A 19447-nucleotide genomic window follows, 5' to 3' on the forward strand; every position below is an offset into this window, starting at 1 on the left:
CATCATAGCTAGGCCTTTTGTGAAAGGGTAACATAAAACATCAATCGTATTTGAACAATCATTAGCAATAAGGAATCGTCAAAAACAACAAAAACTGTAAGGAGACAGTTTTATCTGCACAACCTTGCCCTGCATTGCAGTAGGCAGAGTTAATTCAATCTCTTCAACAAACGTTTTGAAGACCTTACCCACACTTTAACTAGTTTGGGACCTGCGCTTCATAAAGCTATCTGTAGTGCAAGCATATTTTGATCCGTAATATGTGAAATAATAAAAATCAACCAAGCATCCATCCTCCAGAATTTGGTGTATTCTGTATATGAATTTCCAGAGAGAGCATCAATGACAGGGTGCAGCTTTGATCCTGACGGACCTGCAATGAAATGTCTGCCTAGCAATTGACTGTATGGAACTCCATAAGCAGATCACCAATGAAATGTCTGCCTAGCAATTGTATGTGTGGAATTCCATAAGCAGATCACCGTTTTGGAGACTAAGGGATTCGAATGTGGATGAACATGCGCTACAGACTAAGGCTAGTTTATAACTTTCCATTGCTCATCCATCTGCCTACTCACAGGCAGGCCTGACTGTAGACAGGATCCCTTACAGATAAACTGATTGGACTCATTAAAAAAATGTCATTTCCCCCTCCTTTGACAAGCGAAAAGTTTGTGATCATATGCAACCATTCTGATGCCCCATAAACTATCACCAGACAGAGTCGCATGCAATCCAAAGCAGCTGACTTAAGAGACTGACTACAAAATTTACTACACAGGCACAAGGAAAAGACATGCCCTGGCATACGGCTTGCTTATTTACTTGATTGTAAACCCCTGAAGAAGCTGACTTGCTTTTTCAGCTTTTTGCTGTAATAATGCATCGGACAGACTCCCTCAAACAGCTAAAATTCCAAGCTCTGGGGACTTCCATCCTATAATTGATGATTTGTTCTGATCTGGTCTATTTTTAACACATTCCCTCGTAAATAACATTGCGTCAGTAATGGATCTCAATAGAGGTGGACTCCGAGAAGAAGGAAAAAAGAATAGCAGACTACCCATCCGCTCCAGATAACAGTGAATGGACTGAAAAAGCAAGAAAAACAAAGCCACCACAATATGCAACCTGCACACAATCATCCTTAATAATGAGATTATTAACTCAGCACAATGTTACTGACAGCACAGACAAGTTGAATTAAACCACATACAGTCTTTTCAGAAATACGGGATGCCAAATGCTTTCCACCAGAAACCGCAAGACTTGAGCAGAGAAAATGTGCCCTGTGACAACATACACATAATAGATGTCCACAGAATCTCAGTAGCAAACTAGGTTTATCGGAAGTGTCTATCTAAATTGATATCACAGCAAGAGAAGGACACATAGACAGAAGACCTAGTTAAGAGGCACCCAAGGATGTATGTCATAAAACAGTTCAAAACTATGGCCAGTATGACTTACAAGATACCCCCAAGAGCCACCCCTACAACACCCTCCTCTGCAGCAAGCCCAATAGTAGCGATCTGCAAATGGAAAATTCAACATTAGGTACCTGCATCTTGCTTCAATTTATGACAAAAGGCATCTGAACTCATAAATAACTAATCCTTCAAGGTGGAGGGCTGCACCTGACTTTTATCACCCCATTCTCCAAGTAAAGTAAGGGAGAAGGTCTGCAACCAAAGTTAAATACATACCAATTCTGAGCTGAATCATGTCTCCAAGATAATCTAAACAATACGAGACCTAACAGCAGCCTCTAGATTTTAGTTTAGTGCAAAAACACCGGTAAGTGTAGATGGACACACATACAGAACAAATATATATAAACATAGGCTACTAGATGACCTCTTATTCTTGGGCAACAACTGATGCCTCTGAAGACCCAAACCACTGGCAGATCCATCAAAATGTGGGCTACAATATAGGTTCATTTGCCCAACAGGTGGTGCACGATAATGAATTCTATGCAAAGCAAGCAAAGGTTGAACTTGTGACCTGACGATCATGTGCTATCCCTCTTGGGCACGCACGCATGCATACATATAAACATTTCTGTACACATGCACATGCAGAAAATACTGCTAAAGGTTTCACATGCCTCCAATAGTATAGGTGAGAAAAGAGCTGCTAGCAACGATCTTTCTTGCTTTTTTAAATCATCAGCATCAGTTCCTGGCGGCAATTTGTTTCTTTTTCTCTGATCACTGTCCTGTTTCGACATTCACCAGCACAAACACTCATTATGAACCACAAAAACAAGGGTTTCATCTTCTGATCCCACGAGGTAGATTTACTGACCAACTCAGCTTCCACCTCAGCCATTTCTGATGATTCTCTGGAAAAATCAAACATTGACATTTCTTTGTTATAAATGCAAGTAGAATAAAGCAAAATCTTTATCAAGACACATAACACCTGCTGCCTGCAGACACTTGCGCTTACCCATCCTTCTTAGTTGAGGCTTCCCAGATTAGCCGTATCCCAAAGACAAAAAATAAGACAGTTGCCAAATTGTGTGTGAGCCTGCGAGATATCTGGTACTTGCATTAGTTAATTCAAGATGCTCTATTTGCAAGAGCTTTAGTATAATTCTGATTGCATTAGTTAATTCAAAGATGCTCTGTTTGCAAAAGTTAAGCTCTGGCAAGGATCAGGACGACAGTCTTACACAAACAAGAAGAGTGCAATTCACAGCAGTTTGGGAGAGAGGGTCACTGTCACAAAACATCTGACAACATGGGGCTTTTATCTAAAATTTCAAATCACGACCCTTTTATTATTGTTAATTATTCAGTGTCCTAAATTTCAATGATAGAAATGTAAAGTGACATTTCCAAAAGTTCATTCAAGCCAGGTAATTTTCTTCAAGCCGGTAGCATACAAGTTACAGAAACAAGCTTTGAGAACAACAAGCACTCATACATGTAAGGAAATGCAGGAGAAACTGGCCAGCTCACTAAAGTGTCTGCACACTTGTGTATCCCGAGGGAGTTGATGATGCAACTGCTGCCAAAAAGTGCTCATAGCAGCCCAAACAGTGGTTGCAGTCACCCATCTACCATGCCACATTCCCAAAGGCCCATGCTTGCCAAAGCCACCAACATTACATTGCTACCACAAGCAATGGTGTCTCTTGCTGGTCTCAGTCACTTACAGCCCTTGCACCTGGCTGCAGTCATGAAAAGAGCATGTGAGTCCTGTGCCTCGTATACCACCTGCATTGCAAGTCACATCACACAAGCCTGTCACATCTGCCTGATGACCATGAGTCAGACCATATGGCAAAAGCTATAAAATCAAGTCATCTGTTAGCCACATCACCACGTGTCTGCCAAAACTGTTGACTTTGCCCCAGTTTAAAAGTGTGTTATCGCCCTGCCCCATGATTGGGCCCACCTGCTTGAAAATTACTTTCCTAGCATGGTACCACCAGGCTCTGCTACCACAACTGCTTGTCCGAGTGCTCGACAGACCATGCGACTACCTTATGCTCTTCACACAACTACACTAGCTCCATTCACATTCTTCAAAGTTCACCTTCACCAACAAAAGATGGACGAGTAAGAAGAGAGTTATATTCACCCCTTTCTTAATGGAGAACTCCTGGAGCTCAATGAAGGTTAATATATTAACTACAATCTTCAGCTGCATAATGGTCGGTGGATGTGCCCAACGAGAGCTGCAAGGGAAAAATGTCATGACTGAGCAAATCTGCAATGGCCATGGCATTGCAAGCTTTCCATTGTTAGGCAAGCTCAAGGTGGGAAATATGTGGATCAGGCTTTACATCTAAATTTCATACAAACCTCCATAAGCCCTAAGAGCATAGTTGTCAAATACGAACGGTATGATACAATATGGTACCATAAAATACGGTACTAAATGGTACCTTATGATTCTATAAGGTATGGTATGATATTAGCATTTAAAAAAAATTAACATGATTTTTTTTAAAACCATAAATCATTAGATGATAGAACATTCAAGACATGTTTAAAGTGGAAATAGCCATTTCATTACAAAATAAGATGAATACATGAGGGTGGCCATCACGGTCGCATGGGCTGCACGCAACATGCGATACAACTAAAGTCTAGTACATACAGGGTCCATGGATAATGCATCACAATGACATGTGGATACAATGATAGTAGATACAAAAAAGAGAGAGACCTATAAATCTATGACGAGGCATCACTATCATCATCAAAACAATCCGAGTGCTCATCAAGAGAGTCTGAAGGTGACTCCTTGGCATCGGATGATGAGACACTCTCATACTCATCCTCACTGATAAGATTACCATCATCATCAAATGATGGCTCTCTAGGCGTCGGCTATGCAGCCAAGGGGGGAATGTCATCATGAGGCACGAGATGTGAGCTACTAGAGCCCCGCCTTACATATGTCTACAAGCCACTCAAACCACCCCTACTCGATATCGGAGGACGCCAAATGACCATGCCACTGCTACCATCTACTTGAACTCTCACCCACAAGAACGCTAACTATGAGTGTCATGAGTATCTGCTGCTATATGCTCTCTATAGAGCTCCGCAAAGATCATCTCCTACTTGTCCACCTCCTGATGTATACTTGGAAGAGTGTCGCCCGTCAACTTGAATGTATCAACATTCACCTACACAATGCACATAAGATTGTAAATGCTAAAGACTAAATTATAAAACTATGAACTTTAAAGTTTAAAACAACAATGTTTAAATTTAATGGTTAAGTATTTACCTACTTTAGACTATCTATGCTCATCATAGCTCTCATCATTCATAAGTTAGTGTGGCAATAAACTAACCACTCTAATTGTCGTATGCTAAGCCGATTGCGAATCTTCGTGTGAATAGGCACTCCAATTTCTCTCACATGCACCTGAAGAGCAATCCTGAGCAAGGACTCTCATGGCTAAGGACTGAAGGGTCTCCAAAGCATATCCAAATTTCTGCCACCAAAATAGAGGCTTCACAAGTGACTTCCTCCTCCAATAAGTGGGAGAAGCAAAAGCCACATGCCCTCTCTGATCTGCATAGCATCCTAGCTCCTCTAGCTATACATTATGGTCATCCACAAGGACCACGCGTGTCAAATAAGCAAGCTGGTCCAAATGAAGCTCTCTATCATCAATGACCGCTGACAACTTGTAGGACGGATATACCAATGTTGCAAAACCATGGATGGACTTATGCATCCATGCCCATCTCCTCTCTACTATCTCTAGAACATGTGCACACCATGTCTCTATGATTTCCGTGCAAGCACCTACCTCCACCAATGCCGTTCTAAAGGAGTGTACAAAAAGACCCATGGTGGACCCCTCATAATCATTCATACATAACACCCTATAAAAGGGAGTTACGACAATGACAATGCCACGGACTTTCTACCAAAGCTGCTCACTAAGGCACAAGCACTGCATAGCTTTGGCCTCCTCTATCTTATGCTCATCCCACTCATTTCATAGAGTGGCCACCACTGTCTGGCATAGGATGGACCACACCTCATAAAGGCACTCGAATAATAACCACATGTAAGCAAAGAGAGTTGAAGAAGACTTCTTCAACTCGAGTGTGCTATGCTCGTGATACATCATCACAACCACCTTTACCTTTACTGTGAAGAAGATGACAACCGATACTGCTTTGAGGACCACCCTCTTCATCCACTTGAGCTTCCCAATGTCCTCCATGAGTGAGTACAAACAATGGCTTACGCATGGAGTCCGCACAATCGTAGGGAACTAAGTCTCAAGCAAGCGGCCCATGTGCCAATAATTTAGTGCATTGTCAATAACAACTTGCACCACATTCGAAGAGCCCACCTACAACCACAAATTACAATACTTATAGATTCACGAGAGAAAAAGAGAGTTGAGCCTCAAAAGATTCAACTTTCAAGAATCAAGAGAAATAGAGGCTTGGGAGAAAGAGAGAATCAAGTAGATATTAGAGAGAGTAGGGAGATAGATAATTATGATTCATAAATAATGAAAGAAACAAATTTAAAAGACAATGTACACCTGAATGATAGCTTGCCGAATGTGGCGATAGATGAAGGCACCCGTCGTTTTCCTCCCCCTCTTGCCAGTGTCTAAGGCCTATAAAAAGTAGGTGCCAGGTGGACATGAAACGAGGATGTTGACGATATTCCCTTGTTTTACAATCACTCTATTCGTCCGTGGGAATGGAGCAACCATATTTTGCCCATGCGACCGGAATAGGATCAAGGACTCTATCAATCCTCTCGTTCTCTTCATCAATCTTTTTCGTCCTCATGCTGTTATATGTGACATGGATCCATCCTTCACATAGATCAACATTGGCAATAGCTTTTACCATCTTCTTCCATTGCTCTTACTTAAGGACATTGAATACAATATTACACTCAATTACCGCACATGCAATTTTAATGTCCGCAAGTCGTTGCATTTCTCTAAGAAAGGCAATCGATCCACGCACACAACCCAAAGCTTGAGAGAGAGAGGACCTCTCTAGTGCCACATCAACCTCCACTCTTTGTCTTTTGTTGGAGCCAAATGCGGACATGGAACCCCCAGCACCAATGGTTGAGGCCTTACCTGCAATGGTTGAAGATATGTCCACATTTGATGCTTCCTCATTAGTAGGCATATGTGCTGGTACTGATACGACACTTCCTCCTCCTCTAGCAGATCCCTCTCTCATCTTGGCAAGAATCTCGTCCGTAATATTTTGAGGGATTTCCTTGCATGAAGCAACTTGCCCCCCCATCTTGTGGAGAAGTAGAGTTTCACCACTTGTGTAGCGCTTCCCGTAATACTTGCACGTCCAACGGTGGGAGTTGAACTTCTTTGTGTCCCTCTCCACATGAATGGCATGCAAATTGAAGGCCTCATGCTTCTCACGAGTCATGATACCAATGGAGAGGTAGAGTAACGAGTGAGAGAGAGAGAGAGAGAGAGAGAGAGAGAGAGAGAGACCCAAGGGATAGTGAGAGCCTTGATCCTTAAGCCTTGAGAAAGAGAGGAAGAGTAAGAGACTTGAAACCTAGGGAGAGAGAGGGTGGAAGCTAGGAAAAGAGGGTATAGGAATCGGGATAGATTTGAATCTTGATAAATAGATAGCTTGCTTGAAGAGAGAGAGGCTTGAGTAATGAGAATGCTTATTGATTTGGTGTGGAAGAATGGAGGGAAGGAGCACCTTTTATAGGCTAGAGAAGAGAGTGGAACAAGAGAGGGATCCAAAGTGGAAGAAGAGAGAAGACTCAAGAGTGTGGAAAAGAGCATCCAAGGCAGGATCCAATGGCAATTGGCATCCAAATGCCAAGTGGCAATGGGCTGACAAGTGTACCACGCGAGCAGAAAACAGGACAAAAACGTGGACAGAGTGTGTAGATTTCACTTTGAACAAGGTGCAGAACGCACCAGATCATACATTTTTTCTACAAAAACATATAGATACGTACCGTACTGTACAAATCATATAGTATGAACAGATCCGTACTACGTACAAGGCCAACTATGCCTAAGAGGTAATAACTTGTTGCATAAGATTAGACTAGGTAGTGAAGTTAGATCTACTAAAGTGAGTCTCTTCCACTAAAAGTATTCCTAGACAATAACAATGGTGCGTACTAGCAAAGGATAGTTCATGAATGTGGGATACACTTAGGAGATTACCCACAAATGTTCATGTGGCACAAGAGTATTTCTTGGCTAGGTAGATCCCCTAGGTAAATGAGGATAAGTAGCACTACAAGTGGAGAAGATGGTATTATAGGTATTGTAGGTTAGGTAGAATAAGAACTTTGGCATTTACATCAAAGCAGGTTGAGAACTATATAGGTAAGTTGTAGGTGTGGGGAAGCTTGTGGCTAGATGAGTATTCCCTACAGTATGACCACATGAGGGTAGGTATACATTACATTGTGCACGGGTGGAATTCCCACCAAGAGAGCACCATAAAAGGTAAAGTAGTTGGCACTCAGCATACGTGCCATATGGAGGCCATTCTTTCTAGTACCAATAGATAGGTAGTTGTATGTTAAGATGAGATAGAAAATGGAATTGGCAGTTAAGAAAGAGTGAAAGACATGCACAACGTACTGCCATGACTATCTATCCTCCACCATTGGAGAGTCGTGCATTCTCGTCAACTAGTTGTTCAATTGAAGTACATGTCCCTCCCACCACAAGACAAGTGAATTAACGATGCAATGCTAGCATTAAGGGGTTGGGCCAAAGAATATGAGGATTATGTGGAGGAAGAAGCATGGGCATCACAGGTGAAGGTGATTGTGTTTGCCAAACCATTTTTATACAGCCTCAAGGAATGATGATGCTCATTCAATGGCAATACTGGCTTTGATGATGATAATCACTTCGAGATTGGATCTTCATTCCATGATGAGAGAGAGTTGATGCATAAAATGTTAATCAATGTGCTCTTGTCAACCCAAACACTCATGGTGGCTCAAATGACAAAAGAACCTAGTTCCAATACCATGTGAGCACAAGTGGCTAATTGCATACACAGTCCTCAAAAAACCAATGAGTACTTAGCTCTATATGATAAATGGAATGTACAATGAAGATGGATAAACATGAATGAATACAAGGAATCTCTACATAGATGAAAATTGAGATACAATGTACTATTAGTGGTAGGGTAGGAGTCAATTGTTGTAAAAGCCGACATAAGGGGGAAGGCTTAAAGCAGAGGACAGTTGATACAATGGACAACAATGTGAGTCTATCGTCACTCTATGAAACCCAAATGTGAGCAACCAACCAATATGTGTAGGTAGATGTATCAGATTGCAAGGATAGACCTGTCATTTGGCTAGTAACAACAGTCCAGGCAGCAGAATACTGTGTTTTGGTGGTAGAATGATGTGTGGCAAGCTGGTGCAGCAGCATGGTTAGCAAACTGCGATCGTCAGGCAGTACAAGGCTGTGTTTTGACGTACACTGCAGCACGATGAACAGCAGCAACAGTCCTGGCAAGGGTGGTGATGATATGACAGCTCGTGAAGGCATTGCCAGCAGTGGTAGCAATAATGGAGGCACAACTGTCAACAAGAGTAGACTCACAGCAGCAGCAAGGTCTTCCCTAGACAGCAGCGGTTCATTGCTGAGGAAGGGTGTGTCAGAGTGAAGCTGTGGAGAAGCATATGACCAAGATAGAGTGAACAAAGAGAGGGGGGGGGGAGCAATGGAACACAGCAAATTTGCAAGGAAGAATGCTATATAAGGAAGCAGATATGTACATGGGTGCAGAGTGTGTGTCTGCGTATGTCTCCACCTCGAAGATCTCACGATCTTTGAACCTTGAAGCAGTCTCCACGATCAGCAATCTAGAAACCTGTGATCAGAATTACTGAAAAGTGTGTGGAGGCTGGGCAGAATAAAAACCCCAAAACAAATGCCAAAAATAATGCAGGTCGGCAGCATTAAATGCAGCCAACTGCCCAGAAACTGACCAACTGCACCTACTGTGCCATGTGGCACCTACGCTGACTGCTGCCTGCTGACGTCACCTGCTGTGCGGCCAGACTGCCATATGTCCTGCCTGCTGCGACTGTATATGACTACCTACCCAAGTGATGCCAATCTCTAACACCCCCTCTCAGATCCTGGACAGGGCATAAGACTAAGGGATCTAGAGTGCTATCGAAGTAAAGCCTAAGGCAGCGCCTTCGTTCAAGGATCTCGATGTGCTTTGTCCAAGCATGAAACACGGTTTCGGGCCAAGGCAAGGCAACTCTCATTATCGCACTGAAGAACAATAGGACCTGTCTGCGGGCAGCCAAGCTCATCCAATACCCTACAAAGCCACACAGTCTCACATGTGGTAGAAGACGCCACCCAATACCCCCCCTCAATCAAAGATAGGGCAACTGTGGGCTGCTTCTTACTACCTCATGAAACAGCATCGGCACCCAAGGTAAAATAATAATCGGTCGTGGACCTCCGATGATCCACGTCGCCAGCCCAATCTAAATCACTCCATCCTGAAGACACCAAGTCTGCATCACTTGTACCTTCCAGATAATAGATCCCAAGATCAAGAGTCCCCCGAAGGAACCTCAAAATTCTCTAAGCAGCCTACCAATGCACCATCTGGGGTTCACTCAAGAATTGTGAAAAACCATCATGAGCAGACAAGGCATCTAACACATCTCTTTTAAGTTTTAGTGATATACATGTCTTCCACTGTCATAGCATGTGGATCTGAAGAAGCAACCAGCCAATCAGCATCTTTATTTTCTTCCATCTCCTCAATAATAACATTAAACACCACATTTGCCTTCTTTGTTTCTTTAGGGGTAGAGTTGCCATCCTTCTCATTGTTTTTCCCTTTTGCATTAGCCTGCTTCTTGAGTTCTTGCCCCTTTTTATACTACTTGAAATCTGGCTTTGATGCCCTTTTGCATCCATACGGATAGCAAGTGACATCTGGCTGTTTTTCCTTGCTTTTGCTCTCTCTCTTTTGGGAATTTGTGCCCAAATTGTGACACATGGCATACATGTAACAATTTTCCCGTTTAAACCTTCCGGTCTAAAATTCTCCATGATCGGTGCAAAATTTGACCTCGACACAGACCAAAGAATTAATCCTCGTGCAAAAACGAAGATAATGACGCAAACAGATTCTGGGGTCCAAAAATAGTAACTCCCTAAATTTTAGGGATGGTGACCCCTGCATTCCTTAAGTTGTTCTGAGCAACTTTTATCATTGCAACCACATCAAAAAGTGTAATGTGGCTCAGTTACGGTGACTTTTATTCCGTGAGCATTCTTACATGTACATCTTCTGTCTTAGCCAAGCTCATTGTCCTGCACCATCTCCAGTAGCTAAGCACACAGTCCCAACCCACTGGCATTCTTTTCCTCAGTGCCCATTCAATCCGGTCCCAAGGCTCAAACAAACCATTAGTCCAAATTGTTCCAATGGCTGCCTCTTCTGGCCATACAAAGATCCTGACTTAATCCAAGAGAACTCTGGGGGTGTAAAGCAACAGCAAATAAGAAAATTAAAAAAACAATTGTAAAAAGTATCACCACCTGGTGACAAATACCCCATGAGTCCTAACCCTATCTTCCACCAATGCTAGGAATTCCATTCCTAAACTATACACCCTTCAGAGCTCACACACGAGTATTCATCCCGCATATATCAAGTCCTAAGCATCACTCAAGTGACCCCACAATTTGCACAAATGCTAATGCCTAGTGGGCAATCTACCTTCTATCAAGCGTATCCACCTTACACTAGTCTTCCACCTAGAGTGCACTTGATAAGTACCTCAATGCCATTTGTAGTACCTATCTAGACCTCTTTCCATAGTTTGCCGCAAACATACCCGTCACCTCACTATTGAGGTGCCAAAATGTGCCTCTAATTTACTCTATTTTTCTAGCATTTTTCAGCTCACTAAAACATCTCCAAAAAGGCAATTTTGATCTTTGGACAAGACATGAGAGTTCATCTAGATCCAACAATTTCTATAAAAGGGACTCAATGTACACACCACTTTTCATTCCCTAGCATCCCTATTTAATATTTATCCCCACTTTCATAGTTGCTACTATTATCGTTTCCAAATACCACTACCAATCTGCTAATGGTCGGAGGCTTCTTTAACCCGTTGCAACTGCCATGACCTAGTTTACAACATCTTCATCATCATCAAACATCAAGCCACCTTTCCTGCAACTACTACACCTCTTTACAGCCAGATGACATCATCTAGACCTAAGTTTTCACCTAGCAACTATGTTTGTTCATCCAAGTCATGATCAGGTTTCAAACATTCTATATCAACTTTTCAACCATAATCATTTGTTCCTTCATTATATGTACGGACGCCATTTTCAAATTTTGATGAGCTGATCTCTCTCATGATTATCGAAGAGATCAATATGCAAGGTGATTTGTCTGAAAGAAATGGTAAACATGTCCAAGCATTTTACTCAGATTCAGGAAGGGGACGTGGTAGATCCTCTTCGAGAGGCCGTGGTATGGGACGTCTGGCGATAACCAACAAAACACGTTCAATCAGCAATTTGGTGAAATGCAAGTTTCAGGAGGCCGAGGAAACTTTAGAGGTAGGGGAAGCTCTAGAGGAAGAGGTGGATGGCAGAATAGAGATTTTGGACACGTTTCGGAGTCGCGAAATGGAGTTTCAGCCCGAGGCCGAAACGACAAAATGAGGAAACTGATTTTACATCTATTTCTAAGAACATTTTAATAAAAGACATATATAAATGGGTAATACCATGTATAGGTTAAACATCTATACCAAACCACTTAAATTCCTCAACAATATAGAGTATACATGTAACTTTAGAAGAGATTTGACAAGTATACATGATTCTACCAAAGATTTAAGACAGTTAGATTGTAAAATCATAATCCATGACTTTAGAAAACTTTCAAGATCAAGATTTAGAAGTTAGAACTTAGAACCTAATATAAGAGACTGTAGTATGCCATGGCCCATGAATGATGATAATATATATCAAGATTGAAGACTCAATAGTGAATAGCCATAAACTGCACTTGCCTGAGTCGCCTTTGTATCTGCATCCATAGAGATGTTGGCACTAACAGAAGCACCACCATCTATGCACACACTACCGCTCTTTGGGGCACTATTTTTCAGCAATTCAAAGTCTAGTCTGGCCTGGTCGGACTGACCAGTCGAACTGCCACGTGGCAGTCCAACTGTACTGCACCAGTCGGCTGCATTAAATGCAGCCGACCTGTCTTTTCTGGCGCATATTTCCTGGCTATTTATAGCCGATCTTCTGCAGTCTTCCGCACACTTCTGATCACAGATTTCAGGCTGGAGATTCGTGCAGATTACATCTCTGTTTGCAGATTTCAGGCTGGAGATCGTGCAAACTGCAGCGGACTTAAGCCTTGACAGGTCAAGCCTCTCAGAAGAAGGGGAAGGACCAAAAGAAGAAGAAGGAGGACAACAAGTCAAAGAAAGACAAGGACAAAGAATCCACATGCCATATTTGTGGTAAGACTGGCTATTGGAAGAAGAATTGCCCTGACAAAGACAAGAAGGACACCGACCAGAAGGACACGAAGGATTCTGGAGCGGTGGCTGCACCCTCATCAGCTGTGTTTCTTCATCTAGCTGTCATTGAGGACTCTACACAGAATGCTTCTGACGCTGCGATGACAGCTCCCCAGGCTCGAGAGTGGATCGTTGACAGTGGTGCCTCCCGGCACATGACTCCTTCATCAGTTGGTGTTGCCCAGTTGCGACCTTTGCGTGGGCAGATTCTCATCAGAGATAGCTCTTCGGTGTCTATTGCAGGACGAGGTGAGATGCAGCTTACTCTAGATGGATGTGGTGGTACTCATACCTCAGAGGTCTTGCATGTGCCAGGTTTGGGGTATCATCTACTTTTGGTTCATAAGATTTGTTCACTTGGACTTTTGGTGGAGTTTGACAGTGATTCGGTGCGAGTCCTTGATTGTGGGTCAAGGAAGGTTCTCTCACCAGGATATGAGGAGAACGGCATCTACAAATTGACGTCTTCTACCGCCCTCCCTACTCTTCTTCTTACCTCTCAGACACAGTCAGAGCTATGGCATCCTCGGTTTGGTCACCTCAACTATGATTCTCTTCGGAGGGCATCACGTGGACAGCTTGTCGAGGGTTGCCGGACATAGTGGTGAGCCAGCAGCCATGCGTCTCCTGCATTCCTGGGAAGCAACATAGGGATGCGATTCCCAACAAAGCTTCGCGGCAGTCTACTTCACCGATGGAGCTTGTATCTATGGATCTTTGTGGCCCTATGAGGAACGAGTCCTTGAGAGGAAGCTCGTACTTCATGTTGATCGTAGATGACTACAGCAGGATGACTTGGGCCTATTTCTTGGCGCTGAAGTCGGAGGCTTTCTCCCACTTCAAGGATTGGCTTCTCTTTGAGAAGAACCGATCAGGCCGGCGATTGAAGACCTTGCGATCCGACAAGGGTGGTGAATTTGTTTCTAATGAGTTTGCTCGTTTTTGTGCAGATAAAGGCATTCACCAGGAGTTTGCTAACACCGACACTCCTCAAGAAAATGGCATTCTTGAACGAAAGAACCGAAGTGTGATCGAGATGGCACGCACCATGATGGAGTACCGACAGGCACCTCAGTTTCTGTGGGCCAAGGCTGTGGCTACTGCAGTCCACATCCTTAATCGATCCCCCACTTCGGCCGTTGATGGGATGGCACCTTTTGAGGCTTACTTTGGGACTAAGCCCGATGTTTCTTATTTTAGGGTTTTTGGGTGTGATGCCTATGTTCACATTCCCAAGACTCATCGTGATAAATTTGAAGCAGCTTCCCGAAGACAGGTGTTTGTTGGCTACAGCTCTCAGTCCCAAGGCTATCGTTTGTATGATCCCGTCAAGCGGGATATGTACACTAGTCGAGATGTGCGGTTCCTGGAGGTTCCGGCCATAGCAGCGGGTGAGGAGCATCCCGTTCTTGGAGATCCAGGGGAGAGTTGGACTCCCAAGACAATTCCTTTCGAGCCAACGCCTTTTGATTCTAATTCTGTTTCCGATAAAGAGTCTACTGTTCCACCGGTCACCCCCGAGGAGTTACCACCGGTGGATATCCCAGAGTCTTCAGCTGATGGAGAGCGACGAGGAGAGATCCGGCCTCCTCCTCGCTAGGCCCGTGACACACTCCGTAATTCAGGGATCGAGGGGGTCCCTGAGAAGTGGGAACTGTAGGATGGTCCGCGGTGGTCACGGAGACACCAGGCACATTCTACGGAGCTTGTTTGCTCTAACTATTGTTTGATGACCCGTGTTATGCAGGATCGAGAGCCCACCTCCATGAAGGAGGCTTTACAATCCGCACCATGGAAGAAAGCTATGGAAGCCGAGTTGAAGGCTATTGAGAGGAATGGCACTTGGTATCTCGTGCCTCGCCCCCCGAATAAGAAGGTGATTGGCGTCAAATGGGTCTTCAAAACCAAGTACCTTAGCGATGGTTCTTTGGACAAGCACAAGGCTCGCCTTGTTGCTAAAGGTTTTGCACAGCGCCCAAGGATTGATTGTCATGACACTTTTGCCCCCACTGCATGTATGGCGACTATTCGAGCTGTTCTTGCCTTGGCTGGCCATAGGAGATGGCCTGTCTACCCTCTCTACTGCTCTCAACTCTTCGCATCTGCACTCTCAGCTTAGCTCAGCTCACGACAAACTTGCTGACTACAAACTAGTATCAGAGCGGGTGACGGGTGTGAGGTAACTGGCGTGAGGTGACACACTTGAGGTGATAAGCAACAGTCAAGGCGTGCAACAATTAGGGCAAGTTAAGGAGGAGACGCCAAGTTGCAGGTGGGCATAATAGGTAGGCAGATAGACAAGTCGGGTAGGTGTGGCAGGAGCTGCAAACGGGCTCGACGAGCAGTAGTCGACAAGTCGTACGCTATAGGAGACACGTGAAACGGCGCACGGTGGATGAAATGCGGGCTGCAAGCCACAGCACACGGCGGACAGGACAGGCTGCGACCACTCGCTACAAATGGGTTACACGACGGGTAGCAAGTCAATGTTTTTTCTTTTAAAGGAAATATCTTTTTTTTTCTCATCCATGGGGCGTTCACACGCCAAGGCACAAAGTTAAATCCTCCCCAAGAAAATTGGGGCTTTTCTCCGATTTGGGGATTTTGGTGAAGTTTAGAACAATCTGACTCAAGAATTGCAAAATCAATGCACAATTGCCCGTGAAATTTTGAAGCTTTTTCACATTTCAATGAAATTTGTGCACATCGGACCCGAGAAATTTGGGGCTTTTGCAGAATTTCTTCAAATTCTGCAACAAATGTTTGGTATGTGCACTTGGGTATGTGTATTGATGCAATCTGGATGGATTACCCTCTAAAAATTTGGGGCTTTTGACCCAAATTGTCGAATTTGTGCTCGGGAATGCTGTTGGAGCACAAATTGCAATGAAATTTTGGGGATCTCACATGTAACTATTGGCTTGGTCTCTAATTGTGTCAGAAATTGCTTGAGGAGTGCAGCAAACGACATTTTTTAATTCTGAAAATTCGTTTGCAGATCTGAATTTCTGCAATCTTGGGATTTTCATTGCTAGTTGGTACTCTTGTGCATTGTGGTCACTTGTGTCATATTTGGGCTTGCCTTTGGTGACTGGTTAGTCAATTTGGGGCTGCAAATTATGGCTGGAAACAGTGACAGCAGTAATCTTTTGCACATTAAGAAGCTTGAGGGTGCCCATAATTTTGCAATCTGGCATAAACGATGCGATAATGTCTTGGTGCAGAAAAAACATGTGAAGCCCATCAAAACAAAGGGAATCAAACCAACAAACATGGAACAAGATGAGTGATTTGACTTGGACAAACTTGCTCGCTCTATCATTGAGTTCTCAGTGTCAAACAACTTACTCTTCAACATTGAGAAGCTGAATTCAGCATATGCAATGTGGCAAAAGTTGAAGAATTGTATACTCAGAAAAGTGCAGCCAGCAAGGTTTATTGGCTGAAAAAACTGATGGACTTTCGCATGAAAGAGGGTACAGCCATGTCTGTACACTTGAATGAGTTTAACTCAATTTTCAATCAGTTGATTGCTTTGGATTTTCATATTGATGAAGAGTTCAAAGTTACCTTCTTGCTATGCACCCTACCTGAAAATTGGGATACTTTCAAGATAGCTTTGAGTAATTCGAATGCTCAGCTGTTATACTCTGATGTGGAGAGTTCTTTGTTGATGGAAGAGCTCAATAGGTAGAACAACTCAGCAAACAAGTCTTCAAATGCATTACACACTAGAGGCAGATTTCAGCATAAGAGCAGTTCTGAAAACCAAGCACGCAGTAAGTCTCGTGGAAAGAATGTGGAGTGCCATCATTGTGGCAAAAAGGAGGCAAAAGGGATTGCTTTCAACTAAAAAAAGAAAAGGGTAAAAACAAAAACAATGAAGCCAACAAGGCTGAAAACAAGGACAACCAGCATGTCAAAAAGAGCAATGTGAAAATAGAAGAGGTTAATGTAGTCACTCATGATAATGACAGTGATGGTGATGTACTTCTAGCTTCTTCTTTGGATGCACATGTATTGATTGCAGATTCTGGGGATGACATTCACACTTGGATACTTGATTCAGGTACGTCCTTTCATGTCACACCACATCATGAGTGGTTCTCTAACTACAATGGTGCAATACTTGGTGTTGTCCACTTGGGGGATAACTATGCATGTAAAATTGCAGGTATTAACAAAGTGAAACTGGAATTTCAGCATGGCTGCATGTTTGTTTTGCATAATGTGAGACATGTATCTCAGCTCAAAAAGAGCTTGATCAGCACGAGAAGGCAACTAGATGATGAAGGCTATCACACCACCTTTGGGGATAGCAAATGGAAAATATGTAAGGGCTCCCGCATTGTTGCCAAGGGGTCCAAAAGTGATACTTTGTATCCTTTGCATGTATCTAGTGTGCGTAACCATGTTGTCACCATAACTGAGCAGCCAAGTGTTTCTTTGTGGCATAGCCAATTGGGACACATGAGTCAATCTGTAATGAAAGTACTCTCTCGTTTGGGTTATTTACCGTGTTTGAGGTATGCTGATTTTGAACAATGTGGTCATTGCATCTATGGTAAACATGCTCAAACGTCACACAAAAAATCTCTTTCTCTAAAGTCTTCACCCTTAGAGTTAGTACATTCAAATATATGTCAAATGCCAAGGTTATCTTTAGGGGGGAAGAAGTATTTTATTACCTTTATTGATGATGCCACACGCAAAGTTTGGGTTTATCCAATCCGTCACAAAGACAAGGCCTTGGATAAATTTAAAAATTTATTGGCACTACAAAACATTAAAATGTCTTTGCTCTGACAATGGTGGGGAACATGTGTCCAAAGCCTTTCAAGACTTTTGCGACAACAAAGGGATTAAGAGGAAGCATACTGCTCCTCATAATCCGCCCCAAAATGTGAATCGGACCATTTAAGACAAGGTCCGTATAATGCTGTCACATGCTGCTTTACCCCATGGTTTTTGGGCAGATGTTGTTATGACAGCCGTACACTTGATTAATCGGTCACCAAACAAGTCTTTTGGGGGGGAAAGTTCCCCAAGAAGCATGGTCGGGCAAGCCACCTTCGTATGCACACTTGAAAGTGTTTGGTTGCGAGACATTTGTGCACATACGTAAGGAAGAACGCAACAAACTTGAGCCAAAGTCTTGTAAATGTATTTTCCTAGGATATGGTGATGAAGGTGAAATGGGGTATAGATTATGGGATCCCGAGAAAAGAAAAGTAGTAAGCAGCAATGATGTCATCTTCTAGGAAGATCACATGCATAAACAACCCAAAAGAATAGAGGAAGTCAAAAGGGTTGTATTCCGGGAGGATGTACCAATAGGACAGCAAAGAATGCCTGTTAGCAGCAAATACCTGCTGAAAATATCCCTGAAAATGCAGGGAATGATGCTGTAAATGATCAGCAAGATCTTGCCCATGATGTCCCACAAATTCAATAAGAACATGTGCACCTGGAACAACCTGAACTAGTTATACAGCAAGCTGTACCTGCAGAACAGCAAGCTGTTAATGCAGATTTATAGGCTGAACAGCCAGCAAATATTGACCACTGGGTCCGTAGATAGACCAAAGTGCAAAAACAACCAAGTAGATTTGTTCCTGGAGTAAACTATGTGGCTGATTATGTCATGTTAACAAATTGTAGTAAACCATCATGCTTCCAAGAAGCAATGGACAGTCAAGATAGTAAGAAATGGCAAAAAGCAATGCTATCAGAGATGGAATCTCTCATGAAGAATGGCACTTGGGATTTGGTACTTTTTCCAAAAGGACAAAAAGTGCTACCCTACAAACGGATTCACAAAATGAAAGTCACTTCTGGTTCTTTGCCCAAGTACAAGGCAAGCTTGGTTGCTAAAGGATACAAGCAAGACCATGGAATTGATTTTGATGAAATCTTTTCTCCTATAGTCAAAATGACTACTTCGTGAACCATCTTGGGCTTGGTTGCATCTAAGGACATGGAACTCATACAAATGGATGTAAAAACCGCCTTCTTATATGGTGATCTGCATGAGGAAATCTATATGCAGCAGCCTGACGGTTTTGTTTCAAAGGGAAAAGAGCACATGGTATATAAACTCAACAAAAGTCTATATGGGCCGAATCAAGCACCACGCGAGTGGTATCACAAATTTGATGCATTCATGCAATCTCAGGGATTTCATCGTTCTCAAGTTGATCACTGCTTATATACCAAGAAGGCAGCAGATGGCAGCCTTATTCTCTTGGTATTGTATGTGGATGACATGCTAATTGCAAGCAAGGATGTTCATGCCTTGGACTTCTTGAAGCAAAGTCTAGACAATAGCTTTGATATGAAAAATCTCGGTGAGGCA

General features: G+C 43.1%; 1 protein-coding gene across 2 annotated transcripts in view; it reads right to left on the reverse strand.

Moving 5' to 3' along the window:
• Positions 1 to 271: 271 nt before the first annotated feature.
• The window catches only part of LOC148030472 (GDT1-like protein 5), a 53330-nt gene continuing 34154 nt past the window's right edge, over positions 272 to 19447 (reverse strand). For both annotated transcript variants that reach the window (XM_087686804.1, XM_087686803.1), the window contains 7 exons: positions 2455 to 2546; positions 2311 to 2347; positions 2111 to 2221; positions 1638 to 1682; positions 1471 to 1532; positions 1217 to 1289; positions 272 to 1131 (listed from right to left, as the gene is read on the reverse strand). In XM_087686804.1, the coding sequence (XP_087542930.1) occupies positions 1060 to 1131; positions 1217 to 1289; positions 1471 to 1532; positions 1638 to 1682; positions 2111 to 2221; positions 2311 to 2347; positions 2455 to 2546 (492 nt within the window). In that variant the 3' untranslated portion in view covers positions 272 to 1059. The remainder of the gene's footprint in view (positions 1132 to 1216; positions 1290 to 1470; positions 1533 to 1637; positions 1683 to 2110; positions 2222 to 2310; positions 2348 to 2454; positions 2547 to 19447) is intronic.

The sequence above is a fragment of the Lygodium microphyllum genome, chromosome 10 (genome assembly GCF_053477565.2).
Source record: "Lygodium microphyllum isolate KBCC chromosome 10, Lygodium_microphyllum_v1.1.10, whole genome shotgun sequence".
NCBI lineage: Eukaryota > Viridiplantae > Streptophyta > Polypodiopsida > Schizaeales > Lygodiaceae > Lygodium > Lygodium microphyllum.